Source organism: Eumetopias jubatus, unplaced genomic scaffold (assembly GCF_037043125.1).
Source record: "Eumetopias jubatus isolate StellerSeaLion01/CBP00866 unplaced genomic scaffold, mEumJub1_p1.0 scaffold_4, whole genome shotgun sequence".
Lineage (NCBI taxonomy): Eukaryota > Metazoa > Chordata > Mammalia > Carnivora > Otariidae > Eumetopias > Eumetopias jubatus.
This window is the reverse complement of record NW_028274810.1, coordinates 83990230-84017793: the sequence shown is the minus strand read 5'-3', so window position 1 is coordinate 84017793 and position 27564 is coordinate 83990230. Positions and strand designations below refer to the sequence as shown.

The window sequence follows — 27564 nt, the reverse complement described above, 5'->3', positions numbered from 1 at the left end:
ATAGGGCCGTAGTGAGGGTTGCCCAGCCGACGGCAGGCTGGCTTGGCTTGGCCAGGCCACACAACTTCCCCAAACCCAGCTATTTCCTGTTTCTCGGGCCAGCCCCTCCGGGCCGCCTGGCCACAGGGCACAATCCCGCTATACATCTCTGCCTGTGCCTTGGCTTCCGGCCAGGAGGGATGGGGTGGGGGGAGGGTGTCACTTCAACTGGTCCTCAGGACACACAGCCAATACCGTCCATCTCTATCAGAGCCTCACTTGATCAGTTCCTTGGGGATCTGACAAAGAATGATAAGAGCCATAAAGAAATCTGCTCTCCCGAGAAACACTGACAACCCCAGAAGGTTGGTAACTCCTTCCTCAGCCCTCCTGTAGCTCCCTGCCTCTGCTCTCATCCTTTCTAGAGACTGACCCTGTACTCCCCTGCCCAAACCCTTCAGGGACTCCCCCATCTCAGGATAAGTCCCTGCTCCTGGGTGCAACATTCAAGGCCCCATTAATACTGGTGACCAAGCCCAGCTCACACTTGCCTGGGCTCTCTGCTGACTTCACTCAGGCAGGTCCTTAGCAGCTCAGCCTTGGAGGACAAAGGCCAGAGGTGGAGACCCCAGAGAGAAAGACATTATTGAAGAATTTGATTCTTAGGTCCAACCATGCCTAAAGCCAGAAATCTCTGGACTTGTCATTTATGTGAGCCAAGAAATATCACAACAACCTTTTTTTTTTTTTTAATTAATTTGGCTCACGAAGGTTTCTGTTACTTGCAACCATCTCCTTCCTGCAAATGCCCTTCTTGGCTGAAGTGAGCCAGGGTGGGCTTGCGGCCAAAGGACAGTAATGAATGCAAAGGTGCTCCACGATCCAGGCCCCACCACCTCGCCAGGCTCCCCATCCCCACGTGCAGCCACACTGACCTACCTACCCCAGCTCCTCTCCCCATCTCTGCAGGGGCCCTCTGCATACTTCCCCCCTTTGCTTACCGCTGCCCGCTCATCCTTCCAACTCAGCTTGGTGAAGGGTCCTCCAAGAAGCCTTTGCTGACTGTAGGGGTCTCTGGGACTTTCCTTATCGTGGTGTTGGCCACGGGCTATCATAATCACTTATGGATCTGTCTTCCCCCTCTCCAGACTGCGGGTAACTGGAGGCAAGTCTGACCCATTACAGTCACCCCCCATATCCAGCACAGGACCTGGCTCCAGGTAGGCACTCTCCAGGTGAGTAGGCTTCACACCTTCTCAGGGGAAACATCCGGGTACTTATGTGGTCCATGACTTGGGATCAGAAACAGTGCTGGGTCACCCCCCATGAGTTTCTGGACTGAATCAATGCTGTGTGTGGGTGTGGGTGTGGGTGTGTGTTCACGTTTTTCCGGAAATGGATGCAGAGCTCCCAGCCCTGCCTACACATTTTAAGAACCACATCAGCCAAAGTGAAGCGTGGTGCTGCTTTATTGAAACTTCTTCCCCGTCACACACAAAGCAATTAAACAAGGGAGTGCTGGCGGGGAGCCTCTTACACAGCCCTCTGCCTCTGAACCCCCCTCTCAGACCCCAGAGAACCTGCCTCCATAGCCCTATTATCTCTGCCTCGGGATCAGCTCCCTCAGGAACCCCAGCCCACAGGGAAACAGGCAAAAGAGGGGGTGTTGAGACCCGAACCTTCCCTTCTGCCACCACCGCCATGAGCGCCCACAAAGAGTTTGCCTGCTTTGATTGAACTAACACGTGGATTTAGTCCCGCCAGCAGACCTGCCTGATGTCAGGGCTAAATTGCTGCTTAAGCACAAGCATTGAGCAGGACACAGATGCCTCTGCCCGAATTGGCGACAGATGGGGCCACCGCTGCAGGACGGTGGCAGCTCGCTGCCGGACACGACCGCGCTGGAGGCCGCCCTTGTCGCGGACCCCACCGCTGTGCAACTACGCTGACCATGTGTGGCCGACTGTTGCTGATGATTGTCTGTCTTCAGCAAAAACAACTGTGCGTTTGTCAGTACAGTTGGATGATGGGGACTACTGTTATTTCCTGGAAGTAGCTGCTGGATGACATTCGGCAACTGCCCGAATTTTCGTTTGAACTAACAATCACTCAGCCCCTTGGAAGTACCAGATTGACCGGAGTGGGCAACCAGGTATTGGATTCAAATAAAGGGAATGGTTTGGGGCTAATTTGATTTTTATTGTTATTATTAAATTTTATCCCTGCTTTGAATCGACTGGTGGTTGGCTGTCCATAATTGCTGAACCCAGCAATTTGAAGAAATCAGACGTATGTATTTAGTGGGAAGGACCCAGGGACGATGACTTGGCCGCATTGTCCTGGGAAGGGACAACCGTCTAAAACCAATGCAACGGACTGTGGCGGTCTGACTAAACTGGTTCCCTGCACGGAGAAGTGTGCTTTTCATTTCTGGCCACATGGTCACACAGGTCAAGTTGCAAGTTGTTTAACCAAACCCACTGAATTGGGAATGACGAACGGTTTAAACAAATGTTGGGGCTGATCACAATAAGCCGAGGGCTGTTGGACCGAATGTCCAAGAGACTCAAGAAGTCTTTTGACCTGAAGTTGACCCAGTTGTGAGCATCTCCCAGGCCCCATGGGAAAAGCAGGCCAGCGAGGGGGACACAAGCAGGTTGTCCTGAGGTCAGCCGGGTGGTTCACCCCGGCTGCAGGGGCCACCAAAGCAGAGAAGCGGATTGCGAGACAGCTCCGCCCCTCCCAGCATGGGGCTGGGGCCTGGCAGGTGTCACACCTCTGAGTAGGGAGGTGGTGCTGGGCCCCCATCTGGACTCTTGTACGGTAGAGAAAGGGCTTCCTCGTAGGATGGCAGGACCACCTGGGAACAAGAGAGATGGGGACTGAGGACCAGCCAGAAGGAACCAGATCCCAACCTGGAGTCAAGGAGCTCCAGCCCCCATCTCTGGCAAAATGGATGATGGTGATGACCAGCACACCTTGGGTACTTCCTCCGCTAGACATTGCATGCCGGAGACAGATGCAGTGTCTATTGCTTTAGGGGACAGACTTGCCTCTGCCTGTCCAGTTTCAAGCCCCCTTATGGTGTTAATGATGCACCATTTTCCCTGGGAAAACATTCTCCATCCACATGCTTTCAGAAGAATTGGTCCCACCCCTCATATCCGGAGTGGGACATGCGATCTGAGTGTGACCACTTGAAGTAGAACTTCATCCTCCCTGGCTAATATCATTGGTCTGGGGACAGGCTTGTGACCCAAGCTGGTCCCTCAGACATGCTCCTGGGCCTTTCTGCTGGGGTTGCTGAGAGGGTGGGATGTCAATCTAGGGGTTTTGGCAGCCATTTTGCCACCCTGAGGAAAGGATGGCCTGAAAATGGAGCCCACACTGAGGAAAGCAGAGTCAAGAGATGGAGAGGATGAGATCACATCCAGGTGTCACAACTCAGCCAGCCTCCGTGAGTCAGACCTACAATGGACCTTCAGGTTCTGGGAGTTAATAAATTCCCTTTTTTCACATAAGTCAGATTGAGCTGGGTTTCTGCCACTTGCAACTAAAAGTGTCTTGACTAATACAATCCCCATTTTACAGATGAGGAAAGTGACACCAGAAATTTAAACCAGCTGCACTTTTCCCATCATGTGTCTAATGAGCTGCTTCTAAGTGCACCTCATCTCTCTGCCTAGAAGGCCCCTTCCCCTTTCCCAGCTAACTTGTATCAACTTGCAGTCTAAGACTTGATCAAGTGTCACCCGTTCCAGGAAGCCTTCCCTGATACCCCAGATGAGGCCAGGTACCAACTCCATGCTCCCATTTCCCCCATGCTTCATGCTTCATTGCAATCAGATCTCTGTGTCTGGATTCTCTGTGGGCTCTACACTCCCCTAGGAAGGGGTGGCATCTCAGTTTTCTTTGCACCCCCAGAGTTGGATACAAAGCCAACAAAGAGTAAGAGGCAGAAAATGGTGAGTGCATGAAGGAATAGAATCCTAGACTATCAGAGCCGAAAGAGATCTTCACATTTCTTCCGGTCCAATCATCTCAACAAGGGGAAAAACCGCAACCCAGGGAGGGAGAGAGACCTTCCCCCGCTGACCCAGGGAGTGGCAGGGCTGGGACTTGACCCCCCACGGGGCTCACCTTCTGCAGCATCTTGGAGCAGCTCCTCTCCTCAGCTGAGTTCATGTACTTCATGAATTTGTAGCATCTCCACACGCACTTGAACATGTAGACCTGAGAAACAGCCAGATCAGACCATGCTTTGCTGACCGTTCTCACTGCCCCAGCAGGCCTGGGACAGATGCTGGGCACTTCCTGGGCAGCCCCAGATCAGCCCAGAAGGCAGCATCTGGCTGGTCCTGGTGGAGGGGCACCTCACCTGCTGGTCCCAGGTGTTCTGAGGATTGCTCTTTCCACTAACTTACGCAGAAGGGGGCTCTGGGGAGCTTCTGCCCCTCCCACCAGCCTCCCTGGCAATGGTCCTGCAAATCGTCCTTCTCCACCCCCTTGGGGCTGGAAGCTCACTACCTCCTGAGATGGCCGGTGATGTTTCTCTTAACGGTGGATATAAGCCCTGGGGGGGTTTTCAGGGTGGGGAGTGAAGCCCCCAGGGACCTGTTCAAGGAACAATAGCCAATAGGTCTCTCTCTGCCCCCAAACTGCCTCCTAAGTAAGGAGAGTGGGTCCTGTCTCCCAGCAGTTCTCTTGTTTTATGGAACCCCCATGATGGGGACGCAGGTGGCAGGAATAAATAAAATGAATTATAAAAGAATGAAGTAGGAGGCAGGTGGAGGAGGGTGGCCAATGAGGCAGAGTGAGGAACAGAGAGAGAACTCCCCGCAAGGGGGATAAAGAACGGGAGGGGTGGGGGAGACAGCTACGCGGTGGGCCGTGGGGAGTCGCTCTCCAGGAGGGTGTATGACGTCAACCCCTCCCCGCCCCCCCGCACGGGCTCCCCTAAGCCTCCAGGAAAGTTCTCACTGCACTTCACGGAAGCCCTTGTGCTAGGCCCCTCCTTTGAGGGAAGGCTCAGAGGAGGGAAGTTCCGTTTGCAGGCTGACATTAGGTGATGGCATGAGGCTGCCCAGGGCCGCCAGCAAAAGGAGGCAGTGACGTCCGGCTACACCCACACACAGAAAGACTGGGAGGAAATGGGCCCAGGTATCAGGAGCACCGGTCTCCGAGTGGTGGTGGGTGGTGAGCTGATTGCCTTCTTTCTGCTCATATGTAGTTTCCAAATTTCTACAATGATCCTATGTTACTTTCACAATCAGAAAAGAACACTCTTGAAAGCCCTTCTTTCTGCTGAGTCGACATCAGCCTCCCCGGGGCTTTGGGATACAGGCTCCAGTGCTGGCCTCTAGAATCCCCATGAGCATCCTTTGGGTATTTGGAGACCCCTTGAGTCACCTCTTTCCAAGCTGAATTGCCCTGGTTTCCTTGACTCCCTCAGATGGCAGAGGGTTAACACTCCCCAGTCTATCATAGCTCTCTAAGAGTGGAGACCTGACATGGGACTCTATCTTCTGGGCCTGACCACCTCAGAGAAGAATAAAACCATTCCCCTCCCTCGTTCACATCACCATACCTCTAGTAATATGACCTCAGGACCCATCTACATTTTGGTGCCTGAATCATATAAAGCTGTGACAGGGGCAAAGCAATATTAATTCTGTCCCTTTCACAGATGAGACCCAAGGCCCAGAAAGAAATGACTCGAAAGGCAACCACACAAAGCTAGCAAGGGGAGAGTTGGGACTCATATCCAAGACTTTCTGGTCCGATTTGAGACAAAACAGCTCCTCCTTCCCTGGATCAGGGTGTCTCTGAGTTGCACATTAAGTCCCTGACACCTGAACGCAAGTGGTCTTCACAGATCCCCTCCCTCTCAATGGGGTGTCCCCAAGGATCTCAAGTGGGGTCCAAGGAGCTGGTGTGGAAGGGCTGGAGGAAGGAGCCAAGAGCAGGGAGGGCAGCAGAAGAAGACAGTGGAAGACTTCCCTGCCTCCTAACAGTCTGATATGGAAGGGCCTAGCTAGCGTGGGCTCCCCACCCTTCCCGGAGCCATGCTAGGGGGCCTCTCACCTTCAGGATGAGGACAGTGATGAAGGCGATGGAGAAAATGATCATCATCTTGATGAACTGGCTGTGAGCCACACCCTCCTGGCTGGGGAGGTAATTCTGCAACAGATTTGGAGGCTGCATCAGTGCCTCTGTCCACAAGAAACTCTTCCAGCCTCCACACGTGGAAGGATGACACAGCCACTGTCCTGGCTGACCCCTGCCAGGGCCCTAGGAGGCCGGCACTACCTACCATCAGCCCCCTGTGACAGGCGAGCAAACCAAGGGAAGCAGGTGCAGCGGATAACCACCCAGTTGGCTCTTACCTGGCTGGAGCCCCTGGCCCCCAGCCCCCAGCTGCAGTGGGCCCTTCTCTAGAGGCTAGGCTCACTGACAGAAGCACCCAGTCCTGACACACGTGGGAGGCACACCCCAGCCATGCCAGCAAGCCATCTTGGGAGTGGGCCCTCCAGACCAAGTCAAGCCCTTGGCATCCACAGCCCCAGCCCCATCTCTGGGGGCACCTCATGAGAGACGCTGAGTGTGAATGACCCAGCTGAGCCACTCCCAAATTCCTGGTCCTCAGAAACAGTGTAAGATAGCAACTGTGTATTGTTTCAAGTCACTACGTTTGGGGATAACTCTGATTTTCATTGATTCAAGAATCTCATCATGCCTTAAGAGTGTATATAGAATTGAAACATGAACTTCACAAAATCATTTACTATATGGCCACAATAATTTCTAGTGTTGAGAATGAGATTGTGGGTTGTGTTTAGTTTCTGTTGTGCTTATGCACACTTTGGAGTGAAATACTAAATCCAACATTAAACCAAAACATGGGATTATATAGAAGACAATGCAAAAGGCCAGGCTATTTTATCATTGATCAAGGGATGTAGATGGAGGACCTGGAGAAGTCAGACAGTCCTCTTTAGTTTTATGGTGTAGTGCACTAAAATTGTGCAGAGAAGCCTCGGGGCCATCCTGAGATGTGTTGAGTGCCCCTTTCTCCATTCATAAAAAAATGGACATTATTTCTGCAATGCAATTCACAGACTAGGGCTCCCTCTGGGATCGGGCAAGGCCGTCCCCAAAGTCACACGTCTGTCTGGCTTCTTCCTTTTGCCTCACATGCTCCTCCCTCTCTTTTTCAAGTGTCTTCCTGAGAGTGCTCCCTCAATCAATCATTTACACAAGAATCCTCCTCCACCTCTAGGGCACCCAGCCTAAGCACAGAGGCACAGAGAGGGGAAGCAGCTCGCTCAGGACCACACAGCCCGTGATGGGGGCGGGTGCCTGGCCCATACTCACCATGTGGTTCATGGCCTTGAAGTTGAGATAAGTGGGTACTTCCATGTAGGAGCTGCAGAGGGTCAAGATGCTCAGGCAGAAGTCAAGCAGCTGCAGGGTCATCAGTGGGACCTTGGAGGGGCTCTTGGGAGGGCAAAGACAGGAGGAGGGAGACAAACCAGCAATGAAACCCCAAGCCAGAGATCCCCAGGCTGTTCAAGAGACAGTCAGCCAGAGACACTGGGGACTTTCCAACCCACAGGACCCAGAAAGAAATGGATACCCAATTTTTAGACATTCCCGCTGAGGGCTGGTAGCAGGACCTGGCCTCTGACCAGGGTCTCCTCATGCCCAGCCCGGGGCCAGCAACTCAGTCTCTTCTAGGACAACAGTTAAGGAAAGTCTGAAAAGTAACTTTTGGGGAGCCGAGTCAGGGATTGGCACCTCCGTCACGGGCATCTGCCCTGTGGATGTTCATCTTTGGCTTTAATCAACTTTATCTTCCTTCTTTACTTGGTTACAAAGGAGGGACAAAGCAGGGCTGGGCACGGAAATGGGCACACGCCCTTCCCTGTAGTGTAAACTCACACGTGGCTGGTATTTGCCGAGTGCCCACAACGTGTCGACCACCCTGTATACACTGTCCTTACTTCATAACCGTAACACATGGGGATGGTGAGCCGTTGCAGGCACATTTTACAGAGCAAGAAAGTTGGCGTGATTTGATGGGGCTCGGGCTCATCAACGAGGGAGGGGCCCAGGGGACAGAGCCCCTGCCACCTCCCCAGGCTGGCTGGCTGCAGGACGTGGGGCAGGGCTGGGTACTCACAACCCGGCTGCTACGGGAGGCAAACTTGAGGTAGGCAGGCAACTCGATGTAGGAGCCCAGCAGGGTGAGCAGACACAACAGGAAGTCCATGATTTGCAGGGACAGGAAGGGCAGCAGGTACTTCTCCCGGTTCTAGAAGACAGGACCAGCACTGTCAGGGAGTCCCCCGCAGCCTGAGGCCCCCACGCGCCCCCCTCCCCGGCAGTTCCCTTCCCTCCCTAGGTAATATGGCCCTTCCCCAAATCATGCCCTCTTGGCTGGGCCAAGGTCGTTCCACATGGACCCACATGCCTTCCCCTGAGGGAGGTTCTGGGATGGGGAGAAGGTAAGACTCAGGCCCCAAGTGCCAGGCGTCTTGGTGTCCCAGGAGACAGGGAGAAGTGTCCCCATCTGCAGAGATAAGTGCTCCCAGGCCTCCAGAAGCAGAGTTTCAAGAACCCAACCAGGAAGGGCTTTGTGTCCATTTTACAGATGAGAAGGCATCAAAGAGGACTTCCTAGAGGTGGGGACGCCGAGGCCAGATCTGGAAAGAGCCGCCAGGGAAATGGGCAGGGTACTGGAGACAGAAGGGCCAGCATGAGCAAAGGTCCAGTGGGTGGGGGGAGGGGGGAAGCTCGCACAGCTTCAGGTGGGACCCTCCTCTGTCTGGACCACTCTTGGGGTGTTCGGTCATGGTCAGAGGCCCTGGGAGGCCGAGGCTGAAGTCCCTCTCCTTCAACTTCAAGCAAGTGACTACTGTGACCAGTGTGAGTGCACATGAACCCGCCGTTGGGGACAAAATCACGGAAGAGGTGGTTTTGTGGTTTCTCACGTGGCTGTCTCAAATCAGTCGGGAGGCAGCCAGAATAGTTGAGACTCAATCTCAGGGTCTTCTGGGACGCCCTGGTCCACTTTTCCAGCTGGACCATGCCCGTCTCTGCACGAGCACCCGGGACCCGCCCTGCACAAGGTACAATCGCTCCCTGAGGCACAGAGCTTCCGAAGGGTGCTGTTAGCGGAGGGGGTGGTGGGGGCAGTGCAGGCAAGGTGGGCACATTCCAAAGCGGCCCCCCATCCTTCCTTGCCCCACTCTGCTGGCCTGCGAGTGCCAGGCCACTGGCTCCCCGGGGAGGATGCTCTTGCTGGGTCCTGCTCCAGGGGCTGTGTGGTGAGGCCCTGGCTTCCTGCCCCCCCGGGGCCAAGGGACAGACTGGTTCTTCTTCACAGACGGCTGAGCCACAGCCTGTCTCTCTCTCTCTCTTTCTCTCTCACCAGCTAGCTGGGTGGAACTGAGCCAGATGCTCGCCTAGCTCTGGTTCCTCTCACTGATTACGAAACCCACTGCTTTCTCCCCTCTCCCCACGCCTCGAAATGACCCTTCCTCTTTTCTCTATCAACATTCCCTGCTTGCATTTGCAGCTTCCAAGCATGTGGGTCACCGGCTAGTACAACCAAAGTACCCGTGTGCACACCCCCACCCATGGAGGCTATGCGTTAGTAGGGAACCAAGGCCTCCAGCTGGAGAAGCCTGGTATGGAAACGAGCCTTTCCAAACTGTAAGCAAGCATGAAGATCTCTAGGGTGCAGGGGGCGGAGTCTCCCACATTACCCACCTCCCACCCTCTTGGCAGCCAAGGCTGCCCACCCAGTGGGTGTGAATAGGAGGCGGGGCAGGAGGGTAGCTGGGGCTCCTGGCCAGCTCCCAGGTCCTGACTCCCATTCCCCTCCCCCGACCAAGCCCTCACCTTGACCACTCCGATCAGCAGGCTCAAGCTGATGACGAAGAGCATGGTGATGAGCAGGAAGCTGGAGATCAGGTTGGCTGAAAGGCAAGGGAGAGCAGTGAAGGGCCCGGAGGTGCCCCCAGGACCCCCACGCAGGTTCCAAGGACCACATTTTGGGAACCACTGGTGTGGGGGCTATGACAGTGAGGAGCAAGCCCAGGCCCTGCCCTCCTGCTGTTCTCAGTCTTGGGGGACTACAAAGAGAGCAAACAGAACATTTCGGGTAACACGGGATGCAGAGGAGCAGGGAGCGAGGGGGTGCTTCGAGACGGAGTCAGAGAGGCCAGAGGGGTAGGATCCCACCATGGGGAGTTTCTGTCTTACTCCAGGGTGGTGGGCAGCCTGCTGTCACCTTCCTAAGCTGGTTAGGTTTGCAAAGCATCTTTCTCTCTGCTCTCACACCTAGAGACTTGGATGGGGACAGGTCTCCATTTGCAGAGGAAAGACCTGTGGCTCAGAAGGGCTTAAGAGGCAGGGCGTCAAACCCCAGCCAGTCTGCCCAGATCCAGGGCCCCTCCCCACACCTGCCCCTCCCGCTCCCGAGTCCCCCCAGGACCTACCGAGCCTGAGGTAGCCCGTCTGCCACACGTTGCAGGACGCCTTGCCATGGACCACCTCCACGGAGTGCTCGATGAACAGCAATACACTCATGATCTGGGGGCACACAGAACATCCATCAGTGGGGTCTGCACAGCTCCACCCTTGCCCCCTCCCACCCTGGTGACGGGGCAGTCCGGGGGGGTGGGGGGCCTCTGTAAGGAGGCTCCTGGAGGAGACAGCCGGAAGGCTGGGTCCATGGAGCATCCTGGATAAAGTGTGGCCTGTACAGATAGACGGCTCAAGCTCCTTCTCCCTTTTCCCAGCTGTGTGAGCTTGGGCAAGTTACTCAGCCTCTCTATGCCTCAGTTTTCCCATCTGTAAAATGATAGTGCCTGTAGCTACCTAAGAAGGTTATTATGAGGAGTAAGTGAGGACATCCCAGGAGAGCTGGGTCTCAATAAAACAACAACTGTGGCTACTGAAGGTCAAGGTTGGGGGACCTGAGGGCTCCCATCAGTAACTGGATCCCTCTTCTGCACCCCCTTTTTCACCAACAGGCTTTGGGCACTATAGGATCTCAGTCACAGCATCTGAGCATCACAGAGCCTCAGGTTCCTGGAATTATCCACATAGGCCTGCCAGCACCTGATCCGTGACTCCCCGGGGAGCCCTGCCAATCCTATCCCCCATGACGCCACAATTTCTCCATCTGCAAAATGCAGATAATAATACCTGTAGTGGGGCCACGTGGAATAATTCATTTAAAGTACCTATGCTCACTATTATGATTGCTATTATCCCCACTGGACTGTAGGTTCCAGGCAGGGAAGGCTTATGTCTCTCTTGTTCACTGCTCTAGCTACTGTACTGGATGGATGGATGGATGGATGGATGGATGGATGGATGGATGGATGGACAAATGAATGGACCCCATCCAAATCTGATGGGCCTGAGTGTTGTGGCCCTGGTGACAACTGGAGTCTAGCCACAAAACTGAAATGTGAAAGGACCTTGGAGTTCACCTTGCCTGTGCCCTCCGCCATCCAACACAAAACTCCTGTGCCATGCAGCCTCTGTTTAAATATTTCCAGCCAGGGGAACTTACAGTCTTCTGTGTGTCCATGTCCTTGCAGCAAGCCTTCTGCCCTTCCCCCACCACTGCACACAATTCTCCAGGAACCATCTGCCCACACTGAGAATCACAAGACTATCTCCTCCCTTGTAATGGATGCCCTACCTCTTTTAATATGGCTGAAGTTTACATTGGCTTTCTGGGTGGTCCTGCACTAGTAACTCATGCTTAGCTGACAGGCAACCAAATACCTACCATCTGTTTTCCCCTTGCTGACTGTGTGGGGTTTTTTTAGCTCAGACACAGGTCTCAATTTGTCTTCCTGCCACATTACAGTCTGTTCAGGGGGCAGCACAGAAGAGTGATGAAGAGCTGAGCTCCAGAGTCAGACAGAGATGGATTTGAATCCAGGTCAGTATGTGACCTTGGGCAAGTCATTTCACCTCTGAGTTTTGTCATCTGGAAACTGGCAACCACTGGATTTAGTAAGGAATAAACTGCACTGTATTTGCAAAGCCCTGAGCTAGGGGCCTACAGTGGGTGCTCAGCAAACATAATCTGCTTTTGGCTGCTGTGAGCTTACATGGGGTGATGGAATGTACCAGGAGCAGGTGCTGGGGAGTGGACAGCAAGCTCGCTCAAGCTGCCCCCTCCTGTGGCAGGGTGAACCAAAAAAGGCTTTGTTTCACCAAAAAGGTTGAGAGCAGCCCCGAAGGGAAGGCAGATGCTGTGGGGGCTGTGGCTGGCGCCCACGGGAAAGAGCCCCAAGAGAGAAAAGCTGCTTCCTCAGCCCCTGAAGCCTGGGGGCTCCAGCCCCTGCCCTCCCCAATTTCACCTTTAATGAGGGAAGGAGGAAGGGAGGCAGATGACAGGTTCATCCAGGACAGGACAGGGCACCCTGAGAGAGGGTGATCTCCCCACCTGGGGGGGGGGGGTATGCAAGCAGAGCACAGATAAGACGTAGCTGCGCTTAGAAGGGCACATGAGTATCTACCAGGTGTGGCAAGAGAAGACTTCAGCAGTCCCAAGAATCCAGAATTGTCTGAGATCTGGAACGAAGCTCAGAATCAGACAATCCCAAGCTCCAGTTCCTTGAAAGAGCCTCTGCTTGTTTGATAAGCTCAGAGAGGTTAGGTGCAAGGACATACAGCAAGTTGGGGACAAAGTGGAGACTGGAGTCCAAATCCTCCAGTGGTCTCCTGGTGCCTTTGCACACACCCCACTCCCCAAAACATCTCAGAGTCCCCGCTAGCCCGTACCCCAGAGGCTGTAGGTATTTTGATCATGCACCTATGTCAGTAAAACCTTTTGAACACATCCTCTATATTTCCTTCTTTCAAAATTATATGTATGTGTTACTGTTCTGGTTATCATGAACATCATAACACAAACACAAATGCAGAAGTTAATAAAGAATATAGTTGAAAAATTTGGAAATGCTAATAATACTGTCCTCCTAAGGCCCCAGCAGTCATCTCAGGCATCACCCCTCTTTGGAGACCAGTGCTGACCCACCGCTGTCCCCAGCCCCTCAGTTCAGGCCCTGAACACCTCTCACAGCCCCACCGCTATGCCCACGATCCTGCCACTAGCACCCCAGCTACCCTCCCCCTCCCTCTCCCACCATAGCCTCTGATCCTGAGCAGGGGAGAGAAAGGGAGAGGACTTCGTACCCCCTGACCAAGGTGCACTCCCCTCACCATCCCAACAATCTTCCCAAACCCAACGAAAGGACTGTTCTGAATACTCCCACCCCTGCTGCACACATGAGTGAAGCAAGGCTCAGAGAGGTCCAGTAACTTGTCTGTGGCCTCCAGCCGGTAATGGGTAGGGCCAGGATTCAAGCCCAGGCCAATGGGCCCTAGATTGGATGCCCTCCACTGTCCTTCCTGCACCTCCCAAGCTCCGGCTTCTGCCTGAAGCCTGCCCGCCTTCCCCACCCCCATGCCGCTGCCCCAGCCGATTCAGAGCGGTGCCATCTCTTCCCTCCCCACAGCTTGTTCCCGGAACAGCAGGTGCCAGAAGTAGTCCTCCTTTTGTAAAAACCACCTGGGTTTAAAACCAGGCTCAGCCTTTCCTCCATTTCTACCTTCTCAACAGTCCGGGAAGGGGAGGGAGAGAACTCTGTCCCCATTTGCCAGATGAGAACCCTGAGGCCCGTAGATGGCAGGCACCAGCCCCGAGTCTCAGAGCCAGGCAACCTTAGAATCGGCCTCAGACCCTCTGCTGGGCCCTAACCTTCGGCAGAAGACACCAGCCTCAATCCGGGAGAAAGACAGGAGTCTCAGCTCCCTAGAAGATGGGATGGAGAGGAACTGACATTTATTGAGTACCTACTGTGTGCTCAGACCTGCACACACAGGCTTACATCACAGTCTCCCAAAACCCTGCAAGAGAAGCAACACTTCCCCCATTTTACAGATGAGAAAACAGAGGCTCAGAGAGGAGAACTCACGTGGCCCGGCAGGGATCTGAACCGGGGTGCCCATGCCCCGAGGGTCTGGGGCTCCACCCAGGGCTGAGTAGACCCAGCCCCTGGTCTTGCCAACCATCTGCCCACCCTCCCCAGGCAGTTCTGGACACGCCCTGCTCAGGGACCCAGCAACTGGGGCACGAGGCCACCCACCCTGCCTCTCGGCTGTGTAACCCTAACCAGTTCGTGGCTCCACCCTGCCCTCAGTTTACCTGCTCTGGTCAATGAGGAGAGGCACCCCCCCTTTGCACCCAGGGCCACGGGGATGATTGAACTCCTGCAAACTATGGCATCTCATACCGAGGCCTCCCAGGGTGACCCACCCAGAGCTGGGCCCTGCTCATCAGAAGGCCCTCACCGGTCCACCCACGTCCCTAACCAAGAGCCTTTGTAGTTCTGGGAAAGTACCTGGCTTACCTGCAGTGCATGCTGGGAGAGGCCCGGAGGCCCCTAGGTTCCAGATGTCCCAGGTCCCTGGCCCTCACCTGCCCCTCACCTCACCCCCATCCCTGCCGGTACCCACTGGGACAGAGAGCTGCTTTCTCCTGTGACCCACGACCTCCCGGGACAGGACAGGGCTCTTCTCCTCCCACGAGCCCGGGAGACAACAGCCACTACCCCCCTACCCCCACCAGCACAGTGTCTCTCACTGCCTTCCCTCTTCAGCAGCGGGGTCGTGCAGAGTAGAGCTAGGGTGTGTGGCTCGGGTAGTCCTGGGCCCAACCAAAGCTCTGTGCCCCTGAGCAAGCCACTGACCTCTCCGAGCCTGTCTCCTCATCTGGGAAATGGGGACCATAACCAGACCTGCCTCGTAGGGCTGCTGTTGGGTCAAATGACACGGTAGCACAGAGCCAGGCATACAGCAAGTGCTCCATAAACGAACACGGTAGGCAGCGTTCATTAATCTGTGTAGGTATTCAGTCACTCCTTCTGTTTGTTCACCCAGTAAATACCCTCGGAGCACATAGTGGCTCCAGGCCCTGTCCAGCAAAGCCACTGACCCTGGCCTGGCCTGAAGGTGTCACGGTCCCCAGGGGAAACCACCAGTGACCGGTGTGTTCAGAGTCACAACAAGGGACATGCAGAGGGCTACAGGTCCCTGATGAGGGAGTGATCACCACCATCTGGAAGACTCGGGGAGGGTTTCACAAATAGGAAAAGTTTGAACAGGGTTTTGAAGGATAAGTAAGAGTTTCCCAACAGAGAAGAGAAAAAAGGCATTCCGGGAAGAAGGAACACCGTACGCGGAGGCCCAGAGGCTGGCAGGGCAAATCCAGGGAAACCCATGGGTGGGAATGCCTCGCCCTGAGGGAGGGGATGTTACCAGGGCCCAAGTGAGACCCAGGGAGATGTAGTGACCAGCCCAAGTTCACACAGGAAGTCTGCTGCAGAACCAGAGTCAGCTTCGGTCCTGACACGGAGCCGGGGCTGACGCGACAAGACCACACTGGTGCTGACCACGCTCAGCCCACCCTGCCGTCACCCCGCTCTCCATTCCCCTTTTATACCTCTTCCTTCTGCTTCCTCCTGCTTTCAGTTCCCATTCCCATCCCCAGCCTGTCCCTTCTTTCTCAGTAACAAACACAACCTCCCAAAGCTCAGCAATGGGGGAAGTGGCCAGAAAGCCGGGAGAATTTCTTTGGGTTGCCTGGTGGTTCTGAGGAGCGACCAACAGCTTGAGCCGAACTAGAGGCAGCAGAATCAGGGACGGTGGGAGGAACGGGGGCGCTAGTGAATACGGCCGGGCCAGAACGGCGGCAGTGCCCTGGCTGAACATCGTGGGCAAGGTGCTGGCTGGCTGGGGCTGACAGTGGCTGCCATGCTGGGAGATGGGGGCTGGCTGTCATGCGGCAGGGTTTGGCGTGCTGGCGACTGTAACGATGACGTGGGCAGCAGTAATAGAGGTGACTGTGGCTGAGGCGAGGTGATGGATGGTGATGAACGAAAGCCCAGTGGGCATGCTGGGAAGCGGTAATCGACTGCAGTGGTAAAATGGCCATGACGTTGCTGCTGACAGTGACATCTTGATAGGATGGCGGTGACGACAATCGTGGTTGACAGTGGTGGAGACAAGAACGCCCTGATTCTGGGGCTCAAACACCACCCTCCAGTCCGGGAAGGTGGGCCACCCTCTCGGAGCCCCAGGGGCTCGGGACCCACCCTCTCAGAAGCAGGCGGGCAAAGCCCCACCCTCTGAGATGCCAGGGGGCACCCTTTACTGAGACCCACTCCGTGGTGAGCACCTGCTAGGTGCCAGCCAGTGCAGGGCCCTCTGCTAGCCCTCCACTTCATGTGCTCCTGGCAAATCTATGAGGTCAGACCGTTCCCCCCACTTACATCGGAGGAGAGCAGGGGCCTGGGTGTGACTTGGCAGAGGTTGCACAAGGAGCCAGGCCCGGGCATGTCCTCAACCCTTTCCCAACAGATAATTCAGTTTGCAAAACGGGAAGTGGGTCCCAAGTGCGCACCCCTTCCTGACCCCCCCTCTTTCCAGGACTGCTCCACCCTGAACCTGTGTCCTCCGGCTCTGGTGGCCTAGCGACCCAAGGGCTGCTGCACATTTAAACCATTATCATCATCATCGTCTCATCATCACACCCTCCCTGAAGCTCAGCCGCCCACTCTGTTTTCCCTGGGGGCCCCTGGCTTGTCTGGGAGGAGGATGGGAGAAGAGAACGAGATGCATCAGCGTCAAGAGGAAGCTGTCCTCCCCTACCCCCTCCTCTGCCACCCCATACTTCCTGTGGAGGCTTATCAAGGCAACTGGGTGGGGACCATTCCCCCACAGCATCATTTCCCCAGCCAACCCCGGATATCATCTGCCGGGCCCTCCTGGAGGAGCCCAGGCTCAGCTGCAGCCCCTGCCGGGCTGCCCTGCCCCAGAGCCACCCCCCCGACCCCGACCCACACGGAGGCTGCTCCTCCCTCCCACCCCTGCCCCCTCCACTATTCACTGAGCCCTCCACCTGGCCACTTTACCTCTCCGTGCCTCAGTTCCCTCATCTGCAGAGCGGAGAGAGGGATCCACCCCCTCTCGAGGCTGCCTCGAGGAGCCGATGAGGTGACATGTGTCTGCTACCGAAGACGGACCCACTCAAGAGAGACCCACTGACCAGCAGAAGTGCTTCTGTGTGGACACCAAACCACAAGCCCCCCACGGCCATGGCCTCTCTATTTGTAACAGCCCCAAACTAGAAGCAACCCTCCCGCAGAAGGACAGGCAAATGCATGGTGATATATTCGCCCAATGAAATACAATGGTGGGCGGTAGGGGCGGGGGGTGAGCTGGCCACACACGGCAACCCAGAGGAAGCTCACCAATACAGTGTTGAGAAAAGGAAACCAGACACAAAGGAGCACCTGCTGTGTAATCTCATTCCTGCCTAGTTCTAGAACCTACGTTGAAAGAGGCCAGTGGGGCGAGGGTGGTGATGAGGAGGGGGCACCCAGGGCCTCTGGGTCTGGTCTCGTCCTATTTCTCAATCTGGGTGGAGGTTACATGGGTGTGTTCACTTTGTAAACAGTTCATCAAGATGTACGCTTGTGATATGTAAATTGCGCATCAAGAAAAGGTTTGCAAAAGTAAAATAAGATAGAGATTAGCAGGCACCTACTACGTGTCAGGAGATCACAAAGATAAATCAGGCTTCCAGGCCTCCAGGCCAGAAGGCAGGGTCCACGGGGCCCCAGGAGTTGGGAGTGGGGAGCTGCCCTGGGATGGGGGTGAATTTTGAGAGTTCGGGGTCCAGGACTAGAAGCTTCAGGAAGGCTTCTGAGAAGCAGTTGGTCTTAAAGTTTTCTCCCAAGGGGCAGTGGGATGGGTGTGTCAGGCAGAGGGAAGGGCAGAAGCAAAAGCAAAAGTGGGCGAGCCCCTTGGGGCGCCTGGGTGGCTCAGTCGTTAAGCGTCTGCCTTCGGCTCAGGTCATGGTCCCAGGGTCCTGGGATCGAGCCCCACGTCGGGCTCCCTGATCGGTGGGAAGCCTGCTTCTCCCTCCCCCACTCCCACTGCTTGTGTTCCCTCTCTCGCTGTCTGTCAAGTGAATAAATAAAAATCTTTATTATAAAAAAAAAAAGTGGGGGAGCCCCATTCAGGAAACTGCAAGAAGTTTCTCTTGGGGACTGTGACTTGGGGGTCATCCATGTGCCAGGCACCCAGTGGGCCCCCAGGAAATGGTAGCTGCCGTGTGGCCGGGCTGGTGGAAGGATCTAGAAGACATGGGGGAGCCGGTGGTTTCACCGGGGCATGGCTTCGGGAGTGGCAGAGCCAGGAGAAAGCTCTCCAGGCAGAAAGAACAGCTTGTCCAAAGGCAGGGAGCTCCCAGAGAACACAATTCAGATGGCGTGTGCCTCGGTTTATCGCCCTGTAGCATACCAAGTGCCATGACGTAAATGAAATCTTTAAAAAGGGGTGGACGGCACCTGGGTGGTTCAGTCACTTAAACGTCTGCCTTCAGCTCGGGTCATGATCCGGGGTTCCTAAGAGCCTGCTTCTACCTCTCCTTCTGCCCCTGCCCCACAGCTTGTGCTCTCTCTTTCTCGCTCAATCTCTCTCTCTCTCTCTCTCAAATAAATAAATAAAATCTTAAAAAAGAAGAAGAAGAAGAAGTGCCATGGCAGGAGCACCACATGGGGAGTAGCTCGCTCTGGCCCGGGCTGCCTGGGCAAGCCAGTGTACCATCCTCAGCGACCCCCGCAACAAACACACACCCCGGCACGTGACAGCCCACCAAGGCCCGCCCTCTGCCCTCTGCCCTTTCAGACCGGCCCCTAAGAAAGAAGACAGGATGGCAGGCCTTTCCGTGAAATTCCTGGCCCAGTGAATCCCAGGGGCCTCTGCCATTCCATGGTTGGTGGGGGGGGGGGTGCCCCTTTGGTGGGGCTCAGAGTCATTCTCCAGGCTTGGCCCAAACCCCCATCATCCTCCACTCCCTGAGCATCTGGGGAAACACCCTGCAACCAAACCATTCCCATAAACCATCAATTCCCTCTTTACCTTCAGAGCAAAGGCCCCCCATGAGGGCTGCTGCTATAACCACGGGGCACTCAGCAGAGGCCAGGGCCTCCTCGGGATGCCCGCGGCCCTTCATCCTCACCTCAGCCTCGTGAGGCAAGTTCTGCTATTCCCACTTTCTCCCCATTTTGCAAGTGAAACTGAGACTGCGTCTTTGCATGTAGGCTCCACGTTTCGACGAGCCAGGCCCCTTGGTTCTTACAGGTGACCCCTACCCCGTCACTGCCAAGAAGCGTGCCCTCCCCACCACGGTCTGGGCCACGAGCAAGGCCACCAGGCTCTCGTTCTTTATCCACCACAGGCTGCCAAGCTGACTGGCCTCTCCAAGCCTCTTTCCTCTTCTGCCGAATGGAGGCTCCAGTGTTCGCTGCCATTTGTGGGGTACTCATGAGGTGCTGGGTGTGCCTCCACCTGGTTTCCTGTGAGTCTCAGAATGACCCTGCACTTTGGCGTCACTGGCCCCCATTTGCCAGGAGAGGAGATTGAGACTGGGGGTTGGGGAAGGGCGCCCTGGGCTCACAGCAGGGCTGCGGGCTGGAAGCTCAGGGAGCCAGCACCCTTCCCCGCGCAGCCTCTTGCTCAGCTTCCTGCCTCGTCAGGGTTTCTGGCTTCTGTGGCCCCTTTCCCCATAAGAAACCAGCACAGGCCCCGCAGGGAGCACAGAGTGAAGTCTGGGTTCTGGGTCCACTGCCCTGGGCTCAAAATAAAAGCCTCACTTCCTAGGGGGCTCAGGGTAGGGTGGTGACTGAGAACCATCAGCTCCCCCAGACTCCACCCTCCAGTGGTGGGGCCCAGTCTGAATGGGAGGACCCCGTCCTCCGAGCTTGTGCCTCCCCTAGCCACGGCGCTCTGACAGCAATGGGTCCTCTCAACCCAGGTGATTCCTGAAGGCTGAGACCACCACCCACATCCCATTCCCAGAAGCCCCTTCCTTCCCTTCCCCTGGGCCTGAGAACAAGGAAGTGGGGAGAGGTGAGGCCCAGCCTGGGGTCTGACCTATCCTCACCCACCTCACAGGGCAAAGACCTCCATCACTCAGCCCTCCAGGCCTGGTGCCACAGGAAATGTTTTACTTTGCCCCCAGGGGACCTTGTGTGCAGGCCCCAATTGGTCCAGTGGGTCCAACGGCCTCCTCAAGTAGCTGTGTGGGCCTCCAACATTTTATAAGTTAGAAGGTGGGGGCGCCTGGGTGGCTCAGTCATTAAGCGTCTGCCTTTGGCTCAGGTCATGATCCCACTGTCCTGGGATCGAGCCCCGTGTTGGGCTCCCTGCTCCGCGGGAAGCCTGCTTCTCCCTCTCCCACTCCCCCTGCTTGTGTTCCCTCTCTCACTGTGTCTCTCTCTGTCAAATAAATAAATAAAATCTTTTTAAAAAATAAATAAATAAATAAATAAATAAATAAATAAGTTAGAAGGGATGAGGAGTGTAACTCAGTTCCAATTAGGGTCCCTGGGCCCCCTCAACCCCCACCGCCGGCCTCTTCACACCTTCAGAAAGGGCACAGACCACATGGAGGCATCAGGCATGAAGGCAGAGGCTCTAACAGACTTTCATCTGGGGCTTTCCCCACCTGGCAGTTGGGGCCTATTTTTAGGCCCTAAACAGATGAGCTTTCAAAGGTGTGGTCTGCTCCCCCAGCCCACTCTGGGCCCCAGCTGGTAGCCGCTCACTCCAATGGGGCCACATCAGCTCAATACCTCAAAGCAGTCACCCTTGAGGCAGGGACTCCTGGCCCCAGGGAGCAGATGAGGAAACTGAGGCCCAGAAGGCAAAGGTGCCTGCCTGCTCCAGGTTACATCGCAAGTTAGTGATGGAGACAGTGCTGATTTTCAATCCCAAAATGCAACAGAAAGAGAAAAGAGTCCGAGAAGGACAAATCAGGAGGGCTTCCTGGAGGAGGAGGCTTCCTGTGAGCTGGACCATAAAGAAGAAATGAAGACTGGGTGAGGGAAGGGCCTCCCAGACAGGCGGGCCACCCCCAGCCCATGGGCCAGGTAATGAATTCATTTGTTTGTTCACTGGCTCATTCCCCATACCTGTGTGCTGGAAGGGGCGACCCAGGACAAGCCCTACCTCCAGGTGATCTGGAGCAAACCAGGAACCTTCCTGGCCCCCTGCTTTCTCATCTCTAAAAGGAGAGCATTGGACCAAGGAGAGATCCATCGCTTGGGTTATGGAGCCTGAAAGAAATGAGAAACTCGGTCCAGCCTCCCCGACCACACCTCACGGCCATCCCTCCCTAACCCCCAGCTCTATGAATGTCCCAGTGTTCCTACCAACACAGGGCCTTTCCCTCCCCCAGGCTTTGCTCACCTCCCCAGCAGCCCCAAGCACACGCCGGCTCATCCTTAGCACGCAGGCCTCCTCCAAGAAGCCATTCCTGAATCCCCAGCCTCCACTCCAGGACTGGGCTGAGGCCCCTCATCTGTGTGTCGGCATCGTCCAGCAAAGCCACTATCATGGCTCCCCTCGGGCCTGGAGCCCCCGGAGGCATAGGCCATGGACGTGTCAGGCCTGGACCCTGGCCCAGGGCTCAGCACAGAAAAATGAAGGCAGGCTGGAGAATTTATCTGCATTAAGGACAGACTCCTTTAAATAAGAGAGGCTGCTTTACTTTTTTTGTTTTGCCAATCTAAAAAGTAGTATACTAGAGCAACCAAATAAATAAAGTAGCACTGGATTATAATCCAAAGCGTAAAATAAATATCCATGTGTTTCTACTGATGTAAATAAATAAATCGTCTAGTTTTAGAACAAATAAGGAGGACAGACCAATCTCCCATGAGAAATTCCAAATATCTCAAATATTAGGTAGCTTGTCTGCCCTCAAGAAATAACTCTCCACTCCTTAAGTGACCTTCTTCCAGAAAGGACAGTATGGAGGCGGGGGAGGGAGGAGGGGGGCAGTGGCGAGAAACCTGACAAACACGATCTTCAAGGTCACCATCAACAGTGATAAGACATGTCGGGAGTCCACACCTTTGATAGGATGTGCTGAGAATGGCCCTTCAACTCTGCCGTCTGCCTCCCAATAATACTTTACCCAAGTCCAACCAAGAGAAAACCATCAGACAAGTCCCATTCGATGAATATTTGACCAAATGTATGACCGGTACTCCTCAAAACTGTCAAGGTCACCCAAAACAGGGAAAATCTGAGAAACTGTCCCAGCCAAGAGGAATGTAAGGAAGCATGAGGAATAAATGTGACATGGTATCCTGGATGGAATCCTGGATGGGATCTTGAGACAGAAAAAAGATGGGAGGAAAAGCTGAGAAGATCTGAATAAAGCATGGGCTTGAGTTAGGGTATTGATGTAGACTCATCAATGTGACAAATGTGCCGTATTAATGTAAGATGCTAACCCCAGGGGAAACCAGGTGAGGATCGTACAGGAACTCTGTACTGTGTTCACAATAGTTCTGTGAATCCAAAACCGTTCTAAAATTAAGGCTACTTTAAAAAGCAGTACATGCTCAGGGCGCCTGGGTGGCTCAGTCGGTTGACTGACTGCTCTTGATTTTTGGCTCAGGTCATGATCTCAGGGTCCTGGGGCCGACGACCCCCAAGTAGGGTTCCCTGCTCAGTGCAGAGCCAGCTTGAGATTCCCTCTCCCTCTCCCTCTGCCCTCCCCCCTGCTCATACTATACATACATACATGCATACATACATGCATACATACATACATGCATGCATACATACATACATGCATACATACATACATACATGCATACATGCATACATGCATACATGCACACATACACGCTTATTGTACCAAATAGAATACAGGAGTGTAGAAAAAATTAGAGCTTTCACAACCCTATAACCAGAGACAGCCAGCATCAGTCTCCTTCTCTCCTTGGCCTAAAGCAGGTGTAAGCTTTTCATCTAGGCAATGCATTTCTAATGGAATTCTAGGCAGTAGGGGAGTAGTCAGGGAGGGAGATATTTCTGGGCAAAAAGGTCTTCTGGGGATTCCGCCCCCACAGTTGACTTAGGATGTACTTTGGGTTGCCAGACAAGCCAGGGCCAAAGAGGTCAATTTAAAGAAAGTTCTCTGGGGGCACTTGGGTGGCTCAGTTAAACGTCTGTCTTCAGCTCAGGTCATGATCCCGGGGTCCTGAGATACAGCCCCAAGTCGGGCTCCCTACTCAGCTGGGAGTCTGCTTCTCCTTCCTTCTGCCTCTTCCCCGAATCGAATGCTCTCTCTCTCAAATAAATAAATAAAATCTTTTAAAAAAAGAGAAAGAAAGAAAGTTCTCTGACTCCCCTACACATGCAAGTTTGAGTCAGAAATTACCCATGACCGAGGAAACCCTCTACAAACCTAGCAGGACCTTGAGGGAGGCCCTCCAGCCCTTGGACACAGAAGGGTCCTCCCATAAGAAGGTCCCTGATGACCAATAAAGTGTAACGCTGTCTTAGGACACCAAAGACCCAATTTAGCCCTCCCCAGAGAGGCCGAGGCCAAGTCCAGGAATAGCTCTCAGTGTGCAATTGTCATCCATGACTGGCTCCAGATGATGACAATCTGGGCCATTGACACATCTGGACAGCAGCTTCTCTTTTTCCAACCAGATGCTAGAGACCCAGCCAGCACACCTGCCACCCAGCGCCTGCCCTTTGTGGGAAGGAACAGAGGCTTCTCCAGACAATGACCCCCCATTGCAACCACCCAAGGACCCCAGAGAGGTGCCTGGGCCAGGCATACATCCTCCAGGCTTCTCCTCCATTCTCATGCCTTCTGCTCTAGAACACCCCATGGATCCCCATGGTTCACATTGCAGACAGTGGTTCTCAACTGGGAGTGACTTTGTCCCCAGGGGACATTCGGCAACATCTGGAGATATTCTGGGCTATCACAACCCGGGGGTGCTACCGGCATCTTGTGGATAGAGGCCAACGATGCTGCTAACCATCCTACAATGTGAAGTTCAGTCCCCACGACAAAGAATTCTCCAGCCCCAAATATCAATTGTGTGCTACAACGAAGGTCCACTCTCTTCAGCTTGTCTCTCTGAGCACCTACCACCTCCCGCACCCCAAGCTGAAGCCTCCAGGTTGGTCTGGGTATTGTCCCCTACACAAGCCACCGTCCCTCAGCCTCTACCCTTTGCACACCTGTTCCTCCCCGTCCATACTCCCCACAAGCAAACTCTACACCTCCACCAATGGGCACCACCTCCAAGAAGGCTTCCCTGATCACTTGCCCACACTTTCTCCAGCCCTGTGGGCAGGCACTGATATCACTTCACCACCTACAGGTGAGGACCTCAGACCGTGGAATCAAGAAGAAACCCCGGGGCGCCTGGGTGGCTCAGTTGTTAAGCATCTGCCTTCAGCTCAGGTCATGATCCCAGGGTCCTAGGATCCAGCCCCGTGTCTGGCTCTCTGCTCCACGGGAAGCCTGCTTCTCCCTCTCCCACTCCTCCTGCTTGTGTTCCCTCTCTCGTTACGTCTCTGTCTGTCAAATAAATAAATAAAATCTTAAAAAAGAAAAAAGAAACCTCAAGAGTCGCAAAGTCTGGGGTGTGCGGGACAGTGGCCAGGCCCACGCAGCCTGCATATGGACCCGGTCTGGCCAGCACAGGGATTTCTTTTTCACCTTGAATCCGTCACCGGTACGGAAATAAATCAGAAAATGTGGCATAAAAGCCTGTGTTTCCTGCTTCCCTAGATGTCAGAAGAGCAGCTCCCAGGCCCACATTCCTTGGTAGAAACAATCAACAGAAGCAGAGACCAGCTTCCAGAACAGACCCAGGACGGGGCTCCCAGGTCAGCGCCGACCGTCTGCCCCACCCCACTCACTTCCGTGACCTTTCTGGCCCGCAAACAGGGGGGAGTTTGAACCCTCTGAACCAGTCCCCCTCCCCACCCGACATCTTTCTAAAGGGAAAACTGAGGCCCAAGAGAAAATTGTCCCAGGTCACACAGGCAGTTAGCAGCAGAGCTGGGGTCAGGGCCCAGGGGCCCACTTCCCAAAGGGACACCTCTGCGTCCATCACTGTCCTTCGGAGAACATTCCACAATCTCAGAGCTTGAAGAGGCCCTAAGGATTTGGTGTGGGGACAGCCAAGGTGCCCTTCACATCTCTCAGGGTCACTCTCACGCTGGCAGGAGCAACGCCCCAAACCCGCATTCTGGGGTCTGACAGCTTGAGTCCGGCTACACGGCCGCGGGCGCTGCATCTGATGCACGCTGATAACAACACATCCTCTGCGTCCGGTGCTGCTGATACGCCTTGTAGATGGGAACTCCCTTGATCCTCTCAGCCACCCTATCAGAGAGGTGGTACTATTTTCGGTGAGGGAACTGGGCTTCAGAGAGGTTAGGTAAGCGGCCAGGCCAGGATTTGCACACAGGCGTGGATCCAGAGGCTGTGCGCTGACGGCTGAGTTGCACCACCCCTCGGACGTCTAGGCTCTGGCTGCAGCCCTGCCCACAACAGGAAGCTGATGCAGCCAGGCTTAAGCAGCTTACAGCAGCCCACCACAGAATGCCAGATTTAGGCTAATTTTGAGGAAGCCCTTCTAGGCTCATGAGAGAACTGTTAACCACAGGCCCTGAGTCACCCTAGGAGGAAGGTGCCTGGGTCTGGGGGAGCTGGGTGTGGCTCGGAGCTGGGCGGTGGCGGGATGATCTGGGCAGGACTGAACAGAGACCCCAACTTTCACCCACCGAGATCCCCAAGGGGCTGTGGCTCACCCAGAGTCACTCTGCATTCAGAGAAGACAGAGAGGCTCCACACCGGGGCTGTGCATACCAGCTTCCAAAGGGGAACCGCGGGGCCACTCCTTCTCCAGAGCGTGGGCCAGGCAAGCCATCCTACCCATTAGCACAAGACCTCGAGTTTTCTTTGGTGGAGAGAAGGCGGTGGCGTGCCGAGCTATCCACAGAGGATCCAGCCCCCTCCCTCCCTGCTAGGAGCACAGGGGAGAGATCCCCACCTTCCTCCCCACCAGCGGCCCAGGCCCCCCACAGGAAGAAGCAGGTCCGACCCCATACCCGGGCAACAGTCCCAGTCCACAGTTCTGCACACATTCCTGCCTTCCACAGCCTTTCCCAGCTGCGTTCCATTTGAACCTTGCGACTGCTATGTTGTCCCATTTCACAGAGGCAGAAACTGAGCCTCGGGGAGACGGTGAGTTCCATTCGCTTGGAACGAGGCCCCTTCTCCCACCCCTGCTACCCTCCGGAGGCGGCTGCAAGGCCCCCTGCCGTTTGACAGAGGGGGAGACTGAGGCCCAGGGCGGGGACGGGATCTGTCCAGGGTCCCAGAGAGAGGTGGTGGGTGGCGGTACTCCCACGGTCGGGGGCGGGGGAGGCGTCCGTAGGTCAGGGCCCTCTCTCTTACACACACACGCACACGCAGGCACACACAGCCTCCCCGCGCCTGCCCGCACACTCACCACATGGTAGATGGCCAGGGCAGTGGTGGCGATGCGGACGTTAAAGCAGCAGCAGGTCTGGCGGGTGGCAAGCGCGTGGGGGGCCATGGTGCCGCCGTCCCCTGCTCCTAGGCACTGAGGTGGGGAGCCCAGCGCCCGGAGCAGGGCAGAAAAGGGGAAGCTGCTGGCTGCCCTCCTCACTTCCTTCCTGCCCCTCAGACAGGCAGGGGCCAGCTCGTCACCACGGGGGCGGGGAAGCGGGGACGGGCCACAGCCTGCCTCGAGAGCACTGCAGCTGGCCCTCTGCCACCCCCCCGGGGGGGGGCTTCCCTGGGGAGGGCAGGTGCCGGGACCTCGGGACCCAGCAGTTTGGTGGGTGAGCAGACACACACCCTGCTTACGAGCTGCTCCCTGTCACTCCTGGAAACAGCGTTACCAAGCCCATTTCCAGACAGAGAAACGGAGGTCCAGAGAAGTCAAGGCAATCACCCCAAGTCACACTGTAGTTAGTGCCAGTGGCAGGATTCAAACCCAGGTCTGGCTGGCTGCCCACATAGCTCTCGTGTAGGATTTCCTACATGTTCTTAGCATGATCCTGGATTGACTGTTGTAATCCTCACCTCAGTCCTTTGAGGGAGGTACTATGATTAGCCCTGTTTTCCAGATGAACAGACCAGGGCCCAGAGAGAGGAAGTGATTTGTCCAAGGTCACACAGCTAGCTTGTGGAGGAACTGGGATTTGAATGGAGGCTGACTGGTTTGAGAGGTGGCCCCCTCGGAGCAGGTGTTCTCTTCACTCTACCCCCAGCCTCGAAGAGAGAAGCATGTTCTTCCGGAGCTCTGTCCGAAGCAGGACAAAGAAAAAATAATTACTGAGAAAATCCATCAGTCATGTGTCAGGCCCCTGGCTAGGCTCTCCCCACACCTGGCTCCTTAATGCCTCACAGCAATCTGGGAAACCCTCAGTCAAGTGTCTCTTTATGGGGGCCTCCAGGCCCCCTGAGACTCACATGCAATCAGGGATTTTTCCCCCCTCACTCTTGGGAAAAGTTGGAATTAATAAAGCATGACTATTATCAAGCTACACTGGGACCTCTGCTCCCTTCTCAGGTGATAAATCATCCATACGGCAGTAAAGGAAGGGAATATGAGGCAC

The 27564-nt window shown here is 55.1% G+C and overlaps 1 protein-coding gene across 1 annotated transcript; it reads right to left on the bottom strand.

Annotated features, from left to right (window-relative positions):
* Nucleotides 1-1430: 1430 nt before the first annotated feature.
* LAPTM5 (lysosomal protein transmembrane 5) lies at nucleotides 1431-26598 on the bottom strand. The gene is made up of 8 exons (XM_028113870.2): nucleotides 26430-26598; nucleotides 10485-10578; nucleotides 9886-9962; nucleotides 8162-8293; nucleotides 7354-7476; nucleotides 6064-6159; nucleotides 4120-4212; nucleotides 1431-2839 (listed from the first exon to the last, which is right to left on the bottom strand). Exons 1-8 carry the CDS (start codon nucleotides 26514-26516, stop codon nucleotides 2750-2752), a joined length of 792 nt encoding a protein of 263 aa, XP_027969671.1. The 5' UTR covers nucleotides 26517-26598; the 3' UTR covers nucleotides 1431-2749.
* Nucleotides 26599-27564: the final 966 nt, after the last annotated feature.

Bases quoted from the DNA above. Each gene is read 5' to 3' on its own strand.
- LAPTM5 (XM_028113870.2), bottom strand. From the start codon at position 26,516: ATGGCCCCCCACGCGCTTGCCACCCGCCAGACCTGCTGCTGCTTTAAC. The intron at 10,579-26,429 runs GTGAGTGTGCGG...GTGTGCCCCCAG, and splicing joins CCCTGGCCATCTACCATGTG to ATCATGAGTGTATTGCTGTT. The intron at 8,294-9,885 runs GTGAGGGCTTGG...CCTGTCTTCTAG, and splicing joins TGCTGATCGGAGTGGTCAAG to AACCGGGAGAAGTACCTGCT.